General features: G+C 51.2%; 1 protein-coding gene across 6 annotated transcripts in view; it reads left to right on the forward strand.

The window, feature by feature from the left end:
• ryr1b (ryanodine receptor 1b (skeletal)) overlaps positions 1–21798 on the forward strand; it is a 215757-nt gene that overhangs the window by 10386 nt on the left and 183573 nt on the right. For all 6 annotated transcript variants that reach the window (XM_045220046.1, XM_045220041.1, XM_045220050.1 and 3 more), the window contains exons 2-3: positions 15667–15786; positions 17872–17973. In XM_045220046.1, coding sequence (XP_045075981.1) covers positions 15667–15786; positions 17872–17973 — 222 coding nt within the window. The remainder of the gene's footprint in view (positions 1–15666; positions 15787–17871; positions 17974–21798) is intronic.

Genomic DNA, 21798 nt, shown 5'->3' on the forward strand with positions numbered 1-21798 from the left:
TCTCAATGCTGTCACAAGCCTGTCAGCTGTCTCAATGCTGTCACAATGCTGTCACAATGCTGTCACAAGGCTGTCTCAATGCTGTCACAATGCTGTCTCAATGCTGTCACAATGCTGTCACAAGCCTGTCAGCTGTCTCAATGCTGTCACAATGCTGCCACAATGCTGTCACAATGCTGTCTCAATGCTGTCACAATGCTATCTCAATGCTGTCACAATGCTGTTTCAAGGCTGTCAGCTGTCACAATGCTGTCTCAATGCTGTCTCAATGCTGTCTCAATGCTGTCACAATGCTGTCTCAATGCTGTCTCAATGCTGTCTCAATGCTGTCACAATGCTATCTCAATGCTGTCACAATGCTGTCTCAATGCTGTCACAATGTTGTCACAATGCTGTCACAATGCTATCTCAATGCTGTCTCAATGCTGTCTCAATGCTATCTCAATGCTGTCACAATGCTGTCTCAATGCTGTCTCAATGCTGTCTCAATGCTGTCTCAATCCTGTCACAATGCTGTCACAATGCTGTCACAATGCTGTCTCAATGCTATCTCAATGCTATCTCAATGCTGTCACAATGCTGTCACAATGCTGTCTCAATGCTATCTCAATGCTGTACCAATGCTGTCTCAATGCTGTCACAATGCTGTCACAATGCTGTCACAATGCTGTCACAATGCTGTCTCAATGCTGTCACAATGCTGTCACAATGATGTCACAATGCTATCTCAATGCTGTCTCAATGCTGATAGTTATGAGGTTAGCTCACAATACCCATTTAGATGTGTAGATACAAAGTAACGCAGCTGTCGTGCTGATCAAAAAATACTTTATTACTTCACCAGACAGACAGACAGACAGACAGACAGACAGACAGACAGACAGACAGACAGAAAGAAAGAAAGAAAGGGGGAAATGGTGCCTCCCGAGTGGAGCAGCGGTCTAAAGCACAGTGTGGCGGTTCGATCCCCGGCTGGGAGTCACATAGGGCGGCGCACAGTTGGCCCAGCGTCATCCGGGTTAGGGGAGGGTTTGGCCGGGGTGGCTTTATTTTGCTCATCGCGCTCTAGCGACTCCTTGTGGCGGGCCGGGCGCCTGCAGGCTGACTTCGGTCGTTATTTGAATGGTATTTCTTCCGACACATTGGGCTTCCGGGTTAAGCGAGCGGGTGTGAAGAAGCGCGGATTGGCGGGTCATGTTTCGGAGGACGCATGACTCGACCTTCGCCTCTCCCGAGCCCGTTGGGGAGTTGCAGCGATGAGACAAGATCGTAACTAGAAGGCAAAACTGCTCCAGCTCCTTCAAGTTGGATGGGTTCCGCTGGTGTACAGCAATCTTTAAGTCATACCACATTTTCTCAATTGGATTGAGGTCTGGCTTTGACTAGGCCATTCCAAGACATATAAATGTTTCCCCTTAAACCACTCGAGTGTTGCTTTAGCAGTATGCTTAGGGTCATTGTCCTGCTGGAAGGTGAACCTCCGTCCCAGTCTCAAATCTCTTGAAGACTGAAACAGGTTTCCTTCAAGAATTTACCTGTATTTAGCGCCATCCATCATTCCTTCAATTCTAACCAGTTTCCCAGTCCCTGCCGATGAAAAAAATCCCCACAGCATGACGCTGCCACCACCATGCTTCAATGTGGGGATGGTGTTCTCGGGGTGATGAGAGGTGTTGGGTTTGCGCCAGACATAGCGTTCTCCTTGATGGCCAAAAAGCTCAATTTTTGTCTCATCTGACCAGAGTACATTCTTCCATATGTTTGGGGAGTCTCCCACATGGCTTTTGGCGAAAACCAAACGTGTTTGCTTATTTTTTTCTTTAAGCAATGGCTTTTTTCTGGCCACTCTTCCGTAAAACCCAGCTTTGTGGAGTGTACAGCTTAAAGTGGTCCTATGGACAGATACTCCAATCTCCGCTGTGGAGCTTTGCAGCTCCTTCACGGTTATCTTTGGTCTCTTTGTTGCCTCTCTGATTAATGCCGTCCTTGCCTGGTCCGTGAGTTTTGGTGGGCGGCCCTCTCTTGGCAGGTTTACTGTGGTGCCATATAATTTCCATTTTTTAATAATGGATTTAAATGGTGCTCCATGGAATGTTCAAAGTTTCAGATATTTCTTTATAACCCAACCCTGATCTGTACTTCTCCACAACTTTGTCCCTGACCTGTTTGGAGAGCTCCTTGGTCTTCATGGTGCCGCTTGCTTGGTGGTGCCCCTTGCTTAGTGGTGTTGCAGACTCTGGGGCCTTTCAGAACAGATGTGTATATATACTGAGATCATGTGACAGATCATGTGACACTTAGATTGCACACTGCTGTACTTTATTTAACTAACTATGTGACTTCTGAAGGTAATTGGTTGCACCAGATCTTATTTAGGGGCTTCATAGCAAAGGGGGAGAATACATATGCACGCACAACTTTTCCGTTATTTATTTTTTAGAATCTTTTGAATTCATTTCACTTTACCAATTTGTACTATTTTGTGTATGTCCATTACATGAAATCCAAATAAAAATCCATTTAAATTGCAGGTTGTAATGCAACAAAATAGGAAAAACGCCAAGGGGGATGAATACTTTTGCAATACTTCCATACTGAGTTGTCATAAATTACAATCCAAAGAAATATGCTTGAAATGTTGATTTATTTCTTTGTGACAATAATGGCCGCAAGTGTTCAGATAAGCATCAGATTTCCTTTAATATTGGTTAGCGGTGGAATTATAATAATAATAATAATAATAATAATAATAATATAATAATAATAATAATAATAATAATCCAGGCTCTGTCGTAGCCGGCCGCGACCGGGAGACCCATGGGGCGGCGCGCAATTGGCCCAGCGTCGTCCAGGGTAGGGGAGGGAATGGCCGGCAGGGATGTAGCTCAGTTGATAGAGCATGGCGTTTGCAACGCCAGGGTTGTGGGTTCGATTCCCACAGGGGGTATGAAAAAAATAAAATAAAATAATAATAATGTAAGTCGCTCTGGATAAGAGCGTCTGCTAAAAAATAAAAATAAAATAATAATAATAATAATAAATGCAATTTAGCAGATGCTTTTATCCAAAGCCACTTACGGTCATGTGTACATTTCACGTACTGGTGGTCCCGGGAATCGAACCCACTATCCTGGCTTTGCCAACTGAGCTACAGAGGACCATATATCGGTAAAAGGGCAGTATCGGCCAATAATATTGGTGAAAGGATATATAGGTCAGACTCTAGATAAAATAGGAGACTTTGACATCCCAATCCTATACTGTTAACAACTAATATACCACGGCTGTAAGCCAATCAGCATTCAGGGCTTGAACCACCCAGTTTATAATAACTAATATACCATGTTGTCTGACTGGTTGGTAGAGGTTTATTACAGTGTGTTATTACCAACAGGTGTCTGTGCTTGTTCATGCTCCCCCTATGGCCTGAGCTCAAACAGACCAAAGAGACAGAAAAAGAAAAGCACGATCAATAATATATATGCCTTCATACTGTAAAGGAGTGTTCAGGAGAACTCTGACGCGTTACGACGTCACAGGGGGAAACCAGGGTATCGTAGGGGGAATATCTCCATGACATTAAAATACCTTTATTATTAAGTCATATTCAGGAGAACAGGGCAGAGGAGAGGAGACCCATGGGTAGTATTTATCAAGAGGACCTCTGTATCCTACTCCATATCTACATCACCTCTGGTAGTGTCATCACATCTGCATCTCTGCAGATATAAAACATAACGCCCCAATGAGATCTGTACATCTCAACGCCCTCACGACCTGTCACCCTGTCTCCTGTCTCACCCTGTCAGAGTCTCCCGTCTCACCCTGTCTCCTGTCTCACCCTGTCAGAGTCTCCCGTCTCACCCTGTCTCCTGTCTCACCCTGTCTCCCGTCTCACCCTGTCTCCTGTCTCCTGTCTCCTGTCTCACCCTGTCAGAGTCTCCTGTCTCACCCTGTCAGAGTCTCCTGTCTCACCCTGTCAGAGTCTCCTGTCTCACCCTGTCAGAGTCTCCTGTCTCACCCTGTCAGAGTCTCCTGTCTCACCCTGTCAGAGTCTCCTGTCTCACCCTGTCAGAGTCTCCTGTCTCACCCTGTCAGAGTCTCCTGTCTCACCCTGTCAGAGTCTCCTGTCTCACCCTGTCAGAGTCTCCTGTCTCACCCTGTCAGAGTCTCCTGTCTCACCCTGTCAGAGTCTCCCGTCTCACCCTGTCAGAGTTTCCCGTCTCACCCTGTCTCCTGTCTCCTGTCTCACCCTGTCAGAGTCTCCTGTCTCACCCTGTCAGAGTCTCCCGTCTCACCCTGTCTGCTGTCTCACCCTGTCAGAGTCTCCCGTCTCACCCTGTCAGAGTCTCCCGTCTCACCCTGTCAGAGTCTCCCGTCTCACCCTGTCTGCTGTCTCACCCTGTCAGAGTCTCCCGTCTCACCCTGTCAGAGTCTCCCGTCTCACCCTGTCTGCTGTCTCACCCTGTCAGAGTCTCCCGTCTCACCCTGTCAGAGTATCCCGTCTCACCCTGTCATAGTCTCCTGTCTCACCCTGTCAGAGTACAGCATTACTCTGTCTCCTGTCTCCTGTCTCAGACAGACACTTAGCTTCGTATAGCTATCAGGAGGACGCAGCCTAGACTGGCTAGCTAGCCTGTAGAGGAGTCCCTATAGCCGCCATTATCTGCTGTTAAAGCAGAGTGTAGGTTTAGCTGCTGCCCTGTAAATGGGAGACCATGATGATGATGATGATGATGAGTAGAAGCTGTGTCATAGTTTGGTGTCTGCCTGTCTGCCTGTCTGCCTGTCTGCCTGCCTGTCTGTCTGCCTGCCTGCCAGCCAGCCAGCCAGCCAGCCAGCCAGCCAGCCAGCCAGCCAGCCAGCCAGCCAGCCAGCCAGCCAGCCAGCCAGCCAGCCAGCCAGCCAGCCAGCCAGCCAGCCTGCCAGCCTGCCAGCCAGCCAGCCAGCCATAGTAGAGTAGTGCTGTGTGTGAATTATGTGGCTGGGTGAGTTTGAAGGGTTGATCACTGCTTCATTCTGTAGCAGCAGTTTCTTTTTATAGTTTGCCACCATAAGAGAGCACAGTCTGGAGGGGGAGGGGGAGGGGGAGGGAGAGAGAGGGAGAGGGAGAGAGAGAGAGAGAGAGAGCGAGAGGGAGCGAGAGAGGAGGAGGATGAAGAGAGTTTGTGTCGTGTCCTACTTGCCCGCATCTATTGGGAGTGAGTGAGTGAGTGAGTGAGTGAGTGAGTGAGTGAGTGTGTGTGTGATTGAGGACCAAGGTAATGAAAGTATGTTTGAGTGGATCGTCAGCCAAAACACACACACACACATACAAACAGCTAGACTACACACAGCACCTGTTGGTCCTATATGAATGGCAGGGTGAACCACCGCCACAGCTTTACACAATAGACAGGAGGTGTGGTCTGACTCTGGTCTGTCTGCAGAAGCCAACTGACCTCTGACCCCCTAGTCTCTCTCTAGTCTCCTGTCACAATATTATTTCACGCTGTAACCGAGACCCACCTACTGTCTGGTCTATTCACTCTATGCCAAACGATTAGGCTACTGTGTGTAAACAAACAAAGCCCTGGTGTGTGTGTGTGTGTGTGTGTGTGTGTGTGTGTGTGTGTGTGTGTGTGTGTGTGTGTGTGTGTGTGTGTGTGTGTGTGTGCAACTTCCATAATGAACATTTGAATCCATCCAAAAGTACCCATGAGCACCAACATGTGAAGTTCATAGGAGCATGTCAAATTAGGTGTCAAATGAAAGCTAAGAGTCTATATTTTGGGGAAATGAAGGCATAGAACACTTTTTAGGGTTCTCTCACATTGGCGTGAGGGAGGGTGAGAGACAGGGTTGGGGTGGGTGAGAGGCAGGGTTGGGGTGAGGGAGGTTGAGAGACAGGGTTGGGGTGAGGGAGAGTGAAAGGCAGGGTTGGGGTGAGGGAGGGTGAGAGGCAGGGTTGGGGTGAGGGAAGGTGAGAGACAGGGTTGGGGTGAGGGAGGGTGAGAGGCAGGGTTGGGGTGAGGGAAGGTGAGAGACAGGGTTGGGGTTAGGGAGCGTGAAAGGCAGGGTTGGAGTGAGGGAGGGTGAGAGACAGGGTTGGGGTGAGGGAGGGTGAGAGACAGGGTTGGGGTGAGGGAGGGTGAAAGGCAGGGTTGGGGTGAGGGAGGGTGAAAGGCAGGGTTGGGGTGAGGGAGCGTGAAAGGCAGGGTTGGGGTGAGGGAGGGGTGAAAGGCAGGGTTGGGGTGAGGGAGGGTGAGAGGCAGGGTTGGGGTGAGGGAGCGTGAAAGGCAGGGTTGGGGTGAGGGAGCGTGAAAGGCAGGGTTGGGGTGAGGGAGCGTGGAAGGCAGGGTTGGGGTGAGGGAGCGTGGAAGGCAGGGTTGGGGTGAGGGAGGGTGAGAGGCAGGGTTGGGGTGAGGGAGCGTGAAAGGCAGGGGTTGGGGTGAGGGAGGGTGAGAGGCAGGGTTGGGGTGAGGGAGGGTGAGAGGCAGGGTTGGGGTGAGGGAGGGTGAGAGGCAGGGTTGGGGTGAGGGAGGGTGAAAGGCAGGGTTGGGGTGAGGGAGGGTGAGAGGCAGGGTTGGGGTGAGGGATGGTGAGAGACAGGGTTGGGGTGAGGGAGGGTGAAAGGCAGGGTTGGGGTGAGGGAGCGTGGAAGGCAGGGTTGGGGTGAGGGAGCGTGGAAGGCAGGGTTGGGGTGAGGGAGCGTGGAAGGCAGGGTTGGGGTGAGGGAGCGTGGAAGGCAGGGTTGGGGTGAGGGAATGTGAGAGGCAGGGTTGGGGTGAGGGAGCGTGAAAGGCAGGGTTGGGGTGAGGGAGGGTGAGAGGCAGGGTTGGGGTGAGGGAGGGTGAGAGACAGGGTTGGGGGTGAGGGAGGGTGAGAGGCAGGGTTGGGGTGAGGGAGGGTGAGAGGCAGGGTTGGGGTGAGGGAGGGTGAGAGGCAGGGTTGGGGTGAGGGAGGGTGAGAGGCAGGGTTGGAGTGAGGGACGGTGAGAGACAGGGTTGGGGTGAGGGAGGGTGAGAGACAGGGTTGGGGTGAGGGAGCGTGAGAGGCAGGGTTGGAGTGAGGGACGGTGAGAGACAGGGTTGGGGTGAGGGAGGGTGAGAGGCAGGGTTGGGGTGAGGGAGTGTGAAAGGCAGGGTTGGGGTGAGGGAGGGTGAGAGGCAGGGTTGGGGTGAGGGAGGGTGAGAGGCAGGGTTGGGGTGAGGGAGCGTGGAAGGCAGGGTTGGGGTGAGGGAGGGTGAAAGGCAGGGTTGGGGTGAGGGAGGGTGAGAGGCAGGGTTGGGGTGAGGGAGGGTGAGAGACAGGGTTGGGGTGAGGGAGGGTGAGAGGCAGGGTTGGGGTGAGGGAGGGTGAGAGGCAGGGTTGGGGTGAGGGAGGGTGAAAGGCAGGGTTGGGGTGAGGGAGGGTGAGAGGCAGGGTTGGGGTGAGGGAGGGTGGAAGGCAGGGTTGGGGTGAGGGAGGGTGAGAGACAGGGTTGGGGTGAGGGAGGGTGAGAGGCAGGGTTGGGGTGAGGATTTTCTGTAATCTATCACAAGACATCTTGTGGCCCTTTTGGGTACTTCAGATTTTACAGGCGTCTGTAATTATCTCTGGCCCTCTGTGTGACCTTACCACATGTCAAATATATGAAATAATAAAATAAGATTATTTAAAAAAAGAATAGCATGACAAAGCTGTGTAAAACATGATCCTAAATATAAACCATCTACTTAGTGAATACCATTGGTGTTTAATATGAGGGGTTCAGCATGACATATACGTTATTTGTATTTTATTTTACTATGTCAGTATGTATTTGTTGTCAGTGTTTTGGAGTCAAACTGGTGGAAGTTGTGAAAAAAAGCCAAAAATAGTTGGAATATTCCAGTAACTTTGGTTAACTAGTGGTATCTCTGCAACCCTACTCCTAACTCTCTGCTAGTCATCACGTGGAGGGAATGTGAGAGTGACAGCTGCAAACGCCCAAAATAGAGGGAGAGACGAGTGGGGGAAGGCCCAGAAAGCAAGGAGGAAGACAGGAGGAGAGATGGAAATAGAGTGAGAGACGAGTGGGGGAAGGCCCAGAAAGCAAGGAGGAAGACAGGAGGAGAGATGGAAATAGAGGGAGAAAAGGGCATTGAAGTGAAATAATACTCAGGAAGAAAGTTTTAGGAAAATGAGAGGGGGTTAGGAGAGGCAGGGTTAGGGTTAGGAGAGGCAGGGTGAGGGAGAGGCAGGGTGAGGGTTAGGAGAGGCAGGGTGAGGGAGAGACAGGGTTAGGGTTAGTAGAGGCAGGGTGAGGGAGAGGCAGGGTTAGGGTTAGGAGAGGCAGGGTGAGGGTATGGAGAGGCAGGGTGAGGGGTTAGGAGAGGCAGGGTGAGGGTTAGGAGAGGCAGGGTTAGGGTTAGGAGAGGCAGGGTGAGGGAGAGGCAGGGTGAGGGTTAGGAGAGGCAGGGTGAGGATGAGGGTTAGGAGAAGCAGGTGAGGGAGAGGCAGGGTTAGGGTTAGGAGAGGCAGGGTGAGGGACAGGCAGGGTTAAGGTTAGGAGAGGCAGGGTGAGGGTTAGGAGAGGCAGGGTGAGGGGTTAGGAGAGGCAGGGTGAGGGTTAGGAGAGGCAGGGTTAGGAGAGGCAGGTTGAGGGGTTAGGAGAGGCAGGGTGAGGGTGAGGGTGAGGGAAAGGCAGGGTGAGGGTTAGGAGAGGCAAGGTTAGGGTTAGGAGAGGCAGGGATAGTGTTAGGAGAGGCAGGTGAGGGTTAGGAGAGGCAGGGTGAGGGAGAGGCAGGGTGAGGGTTAGGAGAGGCAGGGTGAGGGATAGGCAGGGTTAGGGTTAGGGAGAGGCAGGGTTAAGGTGAGGGAGAGGAAGGGTTAAGGTGAGGGAGATGCAGGGTTAGGATGAGGGAGAGGCAGGTTTAGGGTGAGGGTGAGGGAGAGGCATGGTTAGGGTGAGGGAGAGGCATGGTTAGAGTGAGGAGGGTTAGGGTGAGGGTGAGGGAGAGGCATGGTTAGGGTGAGGGAGAGGCAGGGTGAGGGAGAGGCAGGGTTAGGGTGAGGGAGAGGCAGTGTTAGGGTGAGCGAGAGGCAGTGTTAGGGTAAGGGAGAGGCAGGGTTAGGGTGAGGGAGAGGCAGGGTTAGGATGAGGGAGAGGCAGGGTGAGGGAGAGGCAGGGTTAGGGTGAGGGAGAAGCAGGGAGAGGAGAGGCAGGGTTAGGGTGAGGGAGAGGCAGGGTTAGGGTGAGGGAGAGGCAGGGTTAGGGTTAGGAGAGGCAGGGTGAGGGTTAGGAGAGGCAGGGTGAGGGAGAGGCAGGGTTAGGGTTAGGGTGAGGCAGGGTGAGGGTTAGGAGAGGCATGGTGAGGGTTAGGAGAGGCAGGGTGAGGGGTTAGCAGAGTCAGGGTGAGGGAGAGGCAGGGTGAAGGGTTAGGAGAGGCAGGGTTAGGGTTAGGTGAGGCAGGGTGAGGGAGAGGCAGGGTGAGGGTTAGGAGAGGCAGGGTGAGGGTTAGGAGAGGCAGGGTGAGGGTGAGGGAGAGGCAGGGTGAGGGGTGAGGAGAGGCAGGGTGAGGGTTAGGAGAGGCAGGGTGAGGGGTTAGCAGAGTCAGGGTGAGGGGGAGGCAGGGTGAGGGGTTAGGAGAGGCAGGGTGAGGGGTTTGGAGAGGCAGTGTTAGGTTTAGGAGAGGCAGGGTGAGGGTTAGGAGAGGCAGGGTGATGGTGAGGGTTAGGAGAGGCAGGGTGATGGTTGGAAGAGGCAGGGTGAGGGTTAGGAGAGGCAGGGTGAGGGGTTTGGAGAGGCAGTGTTAGGTTTAGGAGAGGCAGGGTGAGGGTTAGGAGAGGCAGGGTGAGGGTTAGGAGAGGCAGGGTGATGGTTGGAAGAGGCAGGGTGAGGGTTAGGAGAGGCAGGGTTAGGGTTAGGTGAGGCAGGGTGAGGGAGAGGCAGGGTGAAGGGTTAGGAGAGGCAGGGTTAGGGTTAGGTGAGGCAGGGTGAGGGAGAGGCAGGGTGAGGGTTAGGAGAGGCAGGGTGAGGGTTAGGAGAGGCAGGGGTGAGGGTGAGGGAGAGGCAGGGTGAGGGTGAGGAGAGGCAGGGTGAGGGTTAGGAGAGGCAGGGTGAGGGGTTAGCAGAGTCAGGGTGAGGGGGAGGCAGGGTGAGGGGTTAGGAGAGGCAGGGTGAGGGGTTTGGAGAGGCAGTGTTAGGTTTAGGAGAGGCAGGGTGAGGGTTAGGAGAGGCAGGGTGATGGTGAGGGTTAGGAGAGGCAGGGTGATGGTTGGAAGAGGCAGGGTGAGGGTTAGGAGAGGCAGGGTGAGGGGGTTTGGAGAGGCAGTGTTAGGTTTAGGAGAGGCAGGGTGAGGGTTAGGAGAGGCAGGGTGAGGGTTAGGAGAGGCAGGGTGATGGTTGGAAGAGGCAGGGTGAGGGTTAGGAGAGGCAGGGTGAGGGTTAGGAGAGGCAGGGTGAGGGTTTGGAGAGGCAGGGTGAGGGTTAGGAGAGGCAGGGTGAGGGTTAGGAGAGGCAGGGTGAGGGTTTGGAGAGGAAGGGTGAGGGTTAGGAGAGGCAGGGTGAGGGTTTGGAGAGCAGAGATAGGGTTAGGAGAGGCAGGGTGAGGGTTAGGAGAGGCAGGGTTAGGAGAGGCAGGGTGAGGGGTTAGGAGAGGCAGGCTGAGGTTTAGGAGAGGCAGGGTGAGGGAAAGGCAGGGTGAGGGTTAGGAGAGGCAAGGTTAGGGTTAGGAGAGGCAGGGATAGGGTTAGGAGAGGCAGGGTGAGGGAGAGGCAGTGTGAGGAAGAGGCAGGGTGAGGGAGAGGCAGGGTTAGGGTGAGGGAGAGGCAGGGTGAGGGAGAGGAGAGGCAGGGTCAGGGTGAGGGAGAGGCAGGGTTAGGGTGAGGGAGAGGCAGGGTTAGGGTGAGGGAGAAGCAGGGTGAGGGAGAGGGACAGGCAGGGTTGGGGTGTTTCATCAGCCTGATCACTAGAATTACACTTCAATTTTTGATGTTTGAAAAGGTCCTGAGAACGTCGATATATGCCTTCCTCTGTGCTCACAATTATAATTTTTTTAAGCCCAGCACCCAGTGCGAACTTGTGATGCTCGGAGCAGGAGCACGCTTCTCAGACCACTGCACCACCACAGTTCACAATGCTCTTGCAAGCCGTGAGAATACGTGATGGTAATAGCACGTCGTTTTGAATTATTTTATTTTAAGCCTTCCCCAAACCATAGCCCTAACCTTAACCACTCTGAATTAATACCTAAATTGTTCACCTTTTGAGTTGTTTCTGTTTTAACCCTGTAACCACGTGGAATGAATGCGTAAAATATAGACGTTCATCCATAATACGTCGAATTTCAATGGGAAAATATGAGATCTTGTTGGTGTGGGAGGGAGGGTGAGAGGCAGGGTTGGTGTGAGGGAGGGTTGGTGTGAGGGAGGGTGGGATGCAGGGTTGGTGTGAGGGAGGGTGGGGGAGGGTTGGTGTGAGGGAGGGTTGGTGTGAGGGAGGGTGGGATGCAGGGTTGGTGTGAGGGAGGGGGGGATGCAGGTTGGTGTGAGGGAGGATGAGGGAGGGTTGGGGTGAGGGAAGGTGAGAGGCAGGGTAGGGGTGAGGGAGGGTGAGAAGGGCAGGGTTGGTTTTTTCAATTCAGTCAATGCAGGAAGTGTGTCATCTGGAGTGTGTGCAGTTTGTTTAGCAGTTTATCAGTATCAGTAGGAGGTTTGCAGTTCATCAGTATCAGCAGAAGGCAGACAAAAGCTTCATATTCAAAGAGTATTCTCCCCTGCCCCTTTAAGGACCCATATTGACCATTCCTCTCCCATCCCTTACTCCGTCTCTGTGAGCAGGCTTCTAATCGATGGTCTGGACACGGGGTGACCTACATCAGTAGGCTCTGGTCAGGGCAGAAGGCCAAACCAAGTCCTGGATCTGCTGTTTGTTGATATTTTGGAGCTGCTTTTTGTTCTCGACAGAGTTGAAGTTTTCAAACCTCTAGGTACATACAGCCCTCTACTTCTCCTGGTCAGCTAATTCATATTCAACATCACATTTTAAACCAGGGTTTCCCAAACCCTCTCCTCGGGGGCCCCCCCAGACATTTCACATTTTTGTTTTAACCCTACACCTTTGACTAATTTAACCAGGTGTGCCAGTTTAGGGTTAAAACAAAAATGTGAAACCCTGTTTTTAAACTGCATTAAATGGTTGTGGGAGAGAGAGTATACTTGACAGCAAAAATATGATTTTCCCCTCCCTGTAGATAAGTGTCTAAGCACTGTGTCGTTGTGGTAAACATGAACCTGTTTTATCGCTGTCGGTCTGTGTGTGTGTGTCTGTGTGTGTGTGTCTGTGTGTGTGTGTGTGTGTGTGTGAGTGTGTGTGTGTAGATGATATCTTCAAAATGCTGAGCAGCTAGCAGGTCGAGTAGTGCTGCAGGGTGTGTGTGTACTGACCTCTATGGGTTGGAGGTGTCATCTGATCATGCTGGGCTGGGCTGGGCTGTCTCAGTGTCTCTGAGTCGGTCTGCTTTTAGACGTCCAGAGCAGATCTCCAGCCCCATATCAGGGGACGATCACTCCCCCCAACATACACTACCACCTCACTCACATAGACACACAACATGGGAGGCCTAGTTCAGCCTAGTTCAACACCATCTTCCAGCTCAATTCTGCCCAGTTCAGCTCAGTTCAGCCTCTGTTTTTACGCTGTCATTGTCTTTTGTCACAGACAAAAGGTTCAACTAGAATTAGTAGGAGGAGCATTCAGTCTTCACTCCAGGCTTTACTGTAAAAGGCTTGTTTTGCTTCTCTGTGATCCAGTCGGTCTCTGTTCTAATTGATACACAATGAGTTATGAGTTAGACCAGCAGACTAGCAGGAGCATAGCATAACTGATGTTGTACTATTATCCTGGAGGAGAGAAGGAAGGTTGATGTTGTACTATAGTCATGGAGGAGAGAAGGAAGGTTGATGTTGTACTGTAGTCATGGAGGAGAGAAGGAAGGTTGATGTTGTACTATAGTCCTGGAGGAGAGAAGGAAGGTTGATGTTGTACTATAGTCCTGGAGGAGAGAAGGAAGGTTGATGTTGTACTATAGTCCTGGAGGAGAGAAGGAAGGTTGATGTTGTACTATAGTCCTGGAGGAGAGAAGGAAGGTTGATGTTGTACTATAGTCCTGGAGGAGAGAAGGAAGGTTGATGTTGTACTATAGTCCTGGAGGAGAGAAGGAAGGTTGATGTTGTACTATAGTCATGGAGGAGAGAAGGAAGGTTGATGTTGTACTATAGTCCTGGAGGAGAGAAGGAAGGTTGATGTTGTACTATAGTCATGGAGGAGAGAAGGAAGGTTGATGTTGTACTATAGTCATGGAGGAGAGAAGGAAGGTTGATGTTGTACTGTAGTCCTGGAGGAGAGAAGGAAGGTTGATGTTGTACTGTAGTCCTGGAGGAGAGAAGGAAGGTTGATGTTGTACTGTAGTCCTGGAGGAGAGAAGGAAGGTTGCTCTACTTTCTTCAGAGCTGAAGGTGAGAGGACAGGACAGAGGAGACGTATCTAGGCTAAAGAAAGATAGATGAGAGCCTAACTAGAGGAAAAGAGGAGATAGCGTGTTGTGCTGTGGAACCAGAGGAACAGCAGAGAGGCTTCTGGGAGGAGAGGAGAGGAGAGGAGGAGAGTGAGAGGGCATTATGATGTCACTGAGCCGCACCACGTATCAGCCCGTTATATCATACTACAGCTATAGCACGGAACGCTGGTAGAGTAATGACCCCCCCCATTACCCTCATCCTTCCTCCTAGCTGGACATCAAAGACCCTGTAACTCATCACCTGTCCAAAACACTAGGTCATCACCTGTCACTAAACAGAAATGTTGACTAGAGAGAGAGAGAGAGAGAGAGAGAGAGAGAGAGAGAGAGAGAGAGAGAGAGAGAGAGAGAGAGAGAGAGAGAGAGAGAGAGAGAGAGAGAGAGAGAGAGAGAGAGAGAGAGAGAGAGAGAGAGAGAGAGAGAGAGAGAGAGAGTGTGTGTGCTGGAGAGAGGGAGGGAGGGAGAGCGAGAGTGTGCGGCAGGGAGAGAGAGCGTGCTTGGCAGGGGGCGAGAGAGAGAGAGAGAGAGAGACAGAGAGAGAGAGAGAGGTGTGTGAGAGAGAGAGAGAGAGAGAGAGAGAGAGAGATCGATCTCCTTACATAATGAGTGAGTGTTTGAAACAGCTGGGAATGTGTGTGTGTGTGTCAGGTGTTTGTTAACAGGGGAGGTGGTGTTTCTCATTGTATTTACAGCAGTCTCTGCAGGCCATGGCAGTGTTGCTGTGACAGGAGCCATACATTACTGTCTGTTAGCATTCTGTCTGTTAGCATTTTGACAGTTAGCATGTGCTAGTGTGTGTGTGTGTGACTGATTGGATGTGCTGTAGGTATTTATTAGCGCCACCCCATTGTGAGAGGCTGTTAGCAGGCTTGTCACCACAGCAGGAGACCAGGTGACAAGTAGAGCAGGTGACAAGGGTCTTAGTCTCTCCTGATAGCTGTCTGTCAAAGGGCTCTATGACTGGTAACATAGTCTACTGGTGTGTCAACTGGTACAAAGGGCTCTATGACTGGTAACAGAGTCTACTGGTGTGTCAACTGGTACAAAGGGCTCTATGACTGGTAACATAGTCTACTGGTGTGTCAACTGGTACAAAGGGCTCTATGACTGGTAACAGAGTCTACTGGTGTGTCAACTGGTACAAAGGGCTCTATGACTGGTAACATAGTCTACTGGTGTGTCAACTGGTACAAAGGGCTCTATGACTGGTAACAGAGTCTACTGGTGTGTCAACTGGTACAAAGGGCTCTATGACTGGTAACAGAGTCTACTGGTGTGTCAACTGGTACAAAGGGCTCTATGACTGGTAACAGAGTCTACTGTTGTGACTACTGGTTGAGTGAATTCCAACTTAAATTTTATCTGAAATCGAGACTGAAAAATACACAAGAAAAGTGAATACTTTGAAGACTTTCAGTATATATCCAGACAGTTTTCTCTCTGCACCAGGCGGTGCTGCAGTGCACTGGGTTTTGGCTAGGATCTGCTGGTGTACTGACGGTGTCTCTCTCCCCTCTCTCTGTATGTTGTACAGGATGACCAGGCGGTGCTGCAGTGCACTGGGTTTTGGCTAGGTTCTGCTGGTGTACTGACGGTGTCTCTCTCCCCTCTCTCTGTATGTTGTACAGGATGACCAGGCGGTGCTGCAGTGCACTGGGTTTTGGCTAGGATCTGCTGGTGTACTGACGGTGTCTCTCTCTGCACCAGGCGGTGCTGCAGTGCACTGGGTTTTGGCTAGGATCTGCTGGTGTACTGACGGTGTCTCTCTCCCCTCTCTCTGTATGTTGTACAGGATGACCAGGCGGTGCTGCAGTGCACTGGGTTTTGGCTAGGATCTGCTGGTGTACTGACGGTGTCTCTCTCCCCTCTCTCTGTATGTTGTACAGGATGACCAGGCGGTGCTGCAGTGCACTGGGTTTTGGCTAGGATCTGCTGGTGTACTGACGGTGTCTCTCTCCCTCTCTCTGTATGTTGTACAGGATGACCAGGCGGTGCTGCAGTGCACTGGGTTTTGGCTAGGATCTGCTGGTGTACTGACGGTGTCTCTCTCTGCACCAGGCGGTGCTGCAGTGCACTGGGTTTTGGCTAGGATCTGCTGGTGTACTGACGGTGTCTCTCTCCCCTCTCTCTGTATGTTGTACAGGATGACCAGGTGGTGCTGCAGTGCACTGCGTCTGTCCTGAAGGAACAGATCAAACTGTGTCTGGCCTGTGAGGGCTTCGGAAACCGACTATGTTACCTGGAGACCACATCCAACGCTCAGGTACGAAAACGCACCATTCAAATACCATCTCACATGCCTCACACAAAAACAATACCGTCACACATGCCTCACAAAAATAATACCATCTGACATGCCTCACGCACAATAAATACCATTTCAGATGCCTCACAAAAAAAATATCATCTCACATGCCTCACCAAAAAAATACCATCTCACATGCTTCATGCAAAAAAATACCATCTCACATGCCTCACAAAAAAGAAAACATGTCATATGCCTCACATAAAAAGTACCATCTCTCACATCTCACGCAAAAAATACCATCTCACATGCCTCACACACAATAAATACCATCTCAAATGCCTTGCGCAAAATAAATACTATATCACATGCCTCACAAAAAAATACAATCTCATATGCCTCACGCAAAAAAAATACCATATCACATGCTTCACGGAAAATAATACAATCTCATATGCCTCACGCAAAAAAATACCATCTCACATATCCTTACACAAAATAAATACCATCTCATATGCCTTACGCAAAATAAATACCATCTCACATGCCTCACAAAAAAAGAAAACATCCCACATGCCTCACAAAAATAATACCATCTGACATGCCTCACGCACAATAAATACCATTTCAGATGCCTTATGCTAAATAAATACATCTCACATGCCTCACGCACAATAAATACCATCTCACATGCTTCATGCAAAAAAATACCATCTCACATGCCTCACAAAAAAGAAAACATGTACATGCCTCACATAAAAAATACAATCTCTCACATCTCACGCAAAAAATACCATCTCATATGCCTCACACAAAAAAAATACCATCTCACATGCCCCACGCAAAAAAAATACCATATCACATACCTCACGCACAATAAATACAATCTCACATGCCTTATGCAAAATAAATACCATCTCACATGCCTCACAAAAGTAATACCATCTCACATGCTTCACTCAAAAAAAATACCATATCATGCCTCACGCAAAAAGAATACCATCTGACATACCTCACGCACAATAAATACCATTTCACATGCCTTATGCTAAATAAATACATCTCACATGCCTCACGCAAAAAAATACCATCTCAAATGCCTCACGCAAAATAAAATACCATCTGACATGCCTCATGCTAAAAAATACCATCTCACATGCCTCACGCACAATTAATACCATCTCACATGCCTCACAAAAAGAATAGCATCTCACATGCTTCACGCAAATAAAATACCATCTCATGCCTCACGCAAAAAAATACAATTTCAGATGCCTCATGCTAAAATAAATACCATCGCACATGCCTCATGCAAAAAAAATACCATCTCACATGCCCCACTCAAATAAATACCATCTCACATGCCTCACGCACAATAAATACCATCTCACATGCTTCACAAAAACATAATACCATCTCACATGCTTCATGCAAAAAAAATACCATCTCACATGCCTCACAAAAACATTATACCATCTCACATGCCTCACGCAAAATAAATACCATCTCATATGCCTCACGAAAAAAAAAAAAAATCTCATAAAAAAAAAAAAGAACATAAAGAGACTGTGAAGTAAAAATCGAAGGTATTTTCAATCGTTGTATTTCCAAAATCTCAACCACTTACTTAGGAGTCGAAAAAAGATACCAACATTTTTGTTATCATAGGAGACTCCTGAGTGGCGCAGTGGTCTAAGGCACTGCATCGCAGTGCTAACTGTGCCACTAGAGATCCTGGTTCGAATCCAGGCTCTGTCGCCGCCGGCCGCGACCGGGAGACTCATGGGCGGCGCACAATTGGCCCAGCGTCGTCCAGGGTAGGGGAGGGAATGGCCGGCAGGGATATAGCTCAGTTGATAGAGCATGGCGTTTGCAACGCCAGGGTTGTGGGTTCGATTCCCACGGGGGGCCAGTATAAAAAAAATATAAAAATATAAAATATGTATTCACTAACTGTAAGTCGCTCTGGATAAGAGCGTCTGCTAAATGACAAAAATGTTATGTAAATGAGACATTGTAAATAAATGATGCATAGCTTCAAATGTTTAAAAAATAGTTATGTTAAAAGTGTCTGTTCAAACTTCTGACCTCTGCCCCCTCCAGAACTGTCCTCCAGATCTGGCCATCTGTGCCTTCATCCTGGAACAGTCCCTGTCAGTCCGTGCACTGCAGGAGATGCTGGCTAACACCGTGGACATGAGTGAGGTAGGGGTCCAACACAGAGGGAGGGTTGGTATCCAGATAGAAGTCCCACATGGAGGGAGGGATGGAGGGATGGAGAGAGAGAGGGAGGGAGGGAGGGAGGGAGGGAGGGAGGGAGGGAGGGAGGGAGGGAGGGAGGGAGAGAGGGATGGAGGGAGGGAGGGAGGGAGGGAGGGACACTGGAGCTTAGATGCTGAGACGTGATAAGCTCTGTAGTTTTCAGGTTGTTGTTTCTTTCATAATGCCTTATTCTCATGATTAAGCTATCCCACCTGTGTCCCTCTCCATAATGTCACCACCTCCCACAGAACAGTACAGCCTCCACCCACAGAACAGTACTGCCTCCACCCACAGAACAGTACTGCCTCCACCCACAGAACAGTACAGCCTCCACCCACAGAACAGTACTGCCTCCACCCACAGAACAGTACTGCCTCCACCCACAGAACAGTACTGCCTCCACCCACAGAACAGTACAGCCTCCACCCACAGAACAGTACTGCCTCCACCCACAGAACAGTACTGCCTCCACCCACAGAACAGTACAGCCTCCACACACAGAACAGTACTGCCTCCACCCACAGAACGGTACTGCCTCCACCCACAGAACGGTACATCCTCCACCCACAGAACGGTACAGCCACCTCAAGAAAATAATCGTCTCTGATGCTGAGAACGACAATGCTATGTACTTTGATATTTTCCACCATCAACACATAGTTCACACAATCACACATCATGACACCGCTTTCTTTTCCGCTGTCTTTCAGAAGGTCAAACTGAATGGTTTATTGAACGCTTGTACATGTATACTGTAGATACTAGACACTGAAGTATCGTACACTCAGAAAAAAAGGGTCCCAAAGGGGTTCTTCGGCTGTCCCCATGGGAGAACCCTTTAAGGTTCTAGATATCTCCTTTCTTTTCTAAGAGTGTAGAGTATGTATGCCAGACAAAAGTCCCACCCACACACCAGGACAACAGAACCAGGACAACAGAACCAGGACATGTTAGGCCTAGAACCATTTAAATATGAAATACCTGTTGTAGTTACTGCTCTGTTTTGTCTCTTACTCCCCCCCCTCCTTCCCTCCCTCCCTGCCAACCACAGGCAGTGGATTTGGACAAATGGGTACGTCTCTGCCCTACAGTCATTGGTCTCTGAACATACGTGTCTCATTTCCTGTTACATGACACATAAACCACAACCCCCCCTTCCTCCTCCCCTCACCCCCCCCCACCTTAGAGCATATTCTCAGCCCACAGGATGTCCTAGTGAATAAATGAAATAGTGCTGTACCACTGTCACGCCCTGACTCATGGGACTCTAGTATGTTGAGTCAGGGTGTGGATATTCTATCTTGTATTTTCTATGTTTGCATTCTATGTTGTGTGTTTCTATGTTTTGGCCGGGTGTGATTCCCAATCAGAGGCAGCTGTCGCTCGTTGTCTCTGAATGGGGATCATACTTAGGCAGCCTGTTGGCAATCACTAGTTGTGGGATCTTGTTCCGTGTGTAGGCTTGTTTTGTGTTTAGCCTGAGGACTTCACGTTTCGTTGGTTTGTTGTTATGTTCGTGTGTTTATCGGTGAAATAAACCATGTATGCATTTCACGCTGCGCCTTGGTCTGACCCGCCCTTCAACGGGGAGCGAGACAGAAGATCCCACCAAACACGGACCAAGCAGCGTGCCCAGGAGCAGCAGACACCCTGGACACAGGTAGTGGAGCAGAGATCATGGACTTGGGGGGAGATAAGAGAGGATCTGGCCAAGCAGATGGAGGCCCTGAAAGGGATGAGGGTGGAGAAGGAGAGAGTAGCCGATAGAGGACCCTGGGCGAAGGAGGAAGCCCAGGCAGGAGAGGAGAAACGGCGACCCAAGAGGACGCGGTCACGACGAAAGCCTGAGAAGCAGCCCCAATAAATTTTTTTGGGGGGGCACACGGGGTGGTTGGCGGAGCCTGGGTTCAGAGCAGAGCCAACTCCCCGTACTCACGCTAGGAAGCGTGTGACCGTGTAGGCTCCGTGTTATGCGGAGCTACGCACTGTGTCGCCAGTGCGCCGGCACAGTCCAGTGCGTCCTGTGCTGGCACCACGCACTTGCCGTGCAAAAGTGGGCATCCAGCCAGGACGGGTTGTGCCAGCTCTTCGCTCCAGACCTCCAGTCCGCCTCCACAGTCCGGTACGGGCCGTGCCTGCTCCCCGCACCAAGCCAGTGGTGTGTGTTCCCAGTCCGGCCCGGCCCGTTCCTGTTCCTCGCACCAGGCCAGTGGTGAGTGTTCCTAGTCCGGTCCGGCCCGTGCCTGCTCCCCGCACCAATCCAGTGGTGTGTGTCGCCAGTCCAGCCCGTTCCTGCTCCTCGCACCAAGCCAGTGGTGCGTGTTCCCAGTCCGGTCCGGCCCGTGCCTGCTCCCCGCACCAAGCCAGTGGTGCGTGTCGCCAGTCCGGCCCGGCCCGTTCCTGCTCCTCACACCAGACCAATGATGCGTGTGTCCAGTCCGGCACGGCCCGTGCCTGTTCCACCGGTGCCTGGTCCGGCACCAGTCAGCTGCTCCACTCCGGAGCCAGAGCAGTCCACTCCACCGGTGCCCAGTCCAGCTCCGGTCAGCAGCTCCACTCCGGAGCCAGAGCAGTCCGCTCCACCGGTGCCCAGTCCAACTCCGGTCAGCGGCTCCAGTCCGGAGCCAGAGCAGTCCGCTCCACCGGTGCCCAGTCCAGCTCCGGTCAGCGGCTCCAGTCCGGAGCCTGAGTAGTCCGCTCCACCGGTGCCCGGTCCAGCTCCGGTCAGCGGCTCCAGTCCAGACCCAGATGTCAGCCCCTCTCCAGGTTCGGGGTCTCCCACACCAGGGTCCAGACAGGGCTTGGAGTATCGTGGGAGGAAGGAGAGGGGAAGCAGCGCGCCGAGGTCCAGACCAGACCAGGGGCGCAACAGGGAGGCGGAGAGTGAGAGGTCGTCACGCCCGGAGCCGGATCCGCCTCCGAGGCGGAATGCCCACCCGGCCCCTACCCTGTTATGTAAAGTTTGTGCGGTCGGAGTCTGCACCTTTTGGGGGTACTGTCACGCCCTGACTCATGGGACTCTTGTATGTTGAGTCAGGGTGTGGATATTCTATCTTGTATTTTCTATGTTTGCATTCTATGTTGTGTATTTCTATGTTTGGCCGGGTGTGATTCCCAATCAGAGGCAGCTGTTGCTCGTTGTCTCTGATTGGGGATCATACTTAGGCAGCCTGTTGGCAATCACTAGTTGTGGGATCTTGTTCCGTGTGTAGGCTTGTTTTGTGTTTAGCCTGAGGACTTCACGTTTCGTTGGTTTGTTGTTTTGTTTGTGTGTTTATCGGTGAAATAAACCATGTATGCATTTCACGCTGCGCCTTGGTCTGACCCGTCCTTCAACGACCGTGACAACCATTCACATCCCAGTCCTTTCTCCAGCCCCACCCCAACCCTTCCCTTACCCCTCTGAAACAGTGTGTTGTCAGTACACCTGTCTCCCCCTGTCTAGTATTGTCATGAGTCATGACTGAAATCTCCAGCTGGTTCTCTCTGTTTCGAGGCATGGTGAGGAAAGCCCCCTGGCCATAAGGCATGGTGAGGAAAGCCCCCTGGCCAGGAAAGCCCCCTGGCCATAAGGCATGGTGAGGAAAGCCCCCTGGCCAGGAAAGCCCCCTGGCCATAAGGTATGGTGAGGAAAGCCCCCTGGCCATAAGGCATGGTGAGGAAAGCCCCCTGGCCAGGAAAGCCCCCTGGCCATAAGGCATGGCGAGGAAAGCCCCCTGGCCATAAGGACAGTCTTCCATTCCTCTGTTCCATTTCATGAAGCACTAT

The sequence above is a fragment of the Coregonus clupeaformis genome, chromosome 6 (genome assembly GCF_020615455.1).
Source record: "Coregonus clupeaformis isolate EN_2021a chromosome 6, ASM2061545v1, whole genome shotgun sequence".
Classification (NCBI taxonomy): domain Eukaryota; kingdom Metazoa; phylum Chordata; class Actinopteri; order Salmoniformes; family Salmonidae; genus Coregonus; species Coregonus clupeaformis.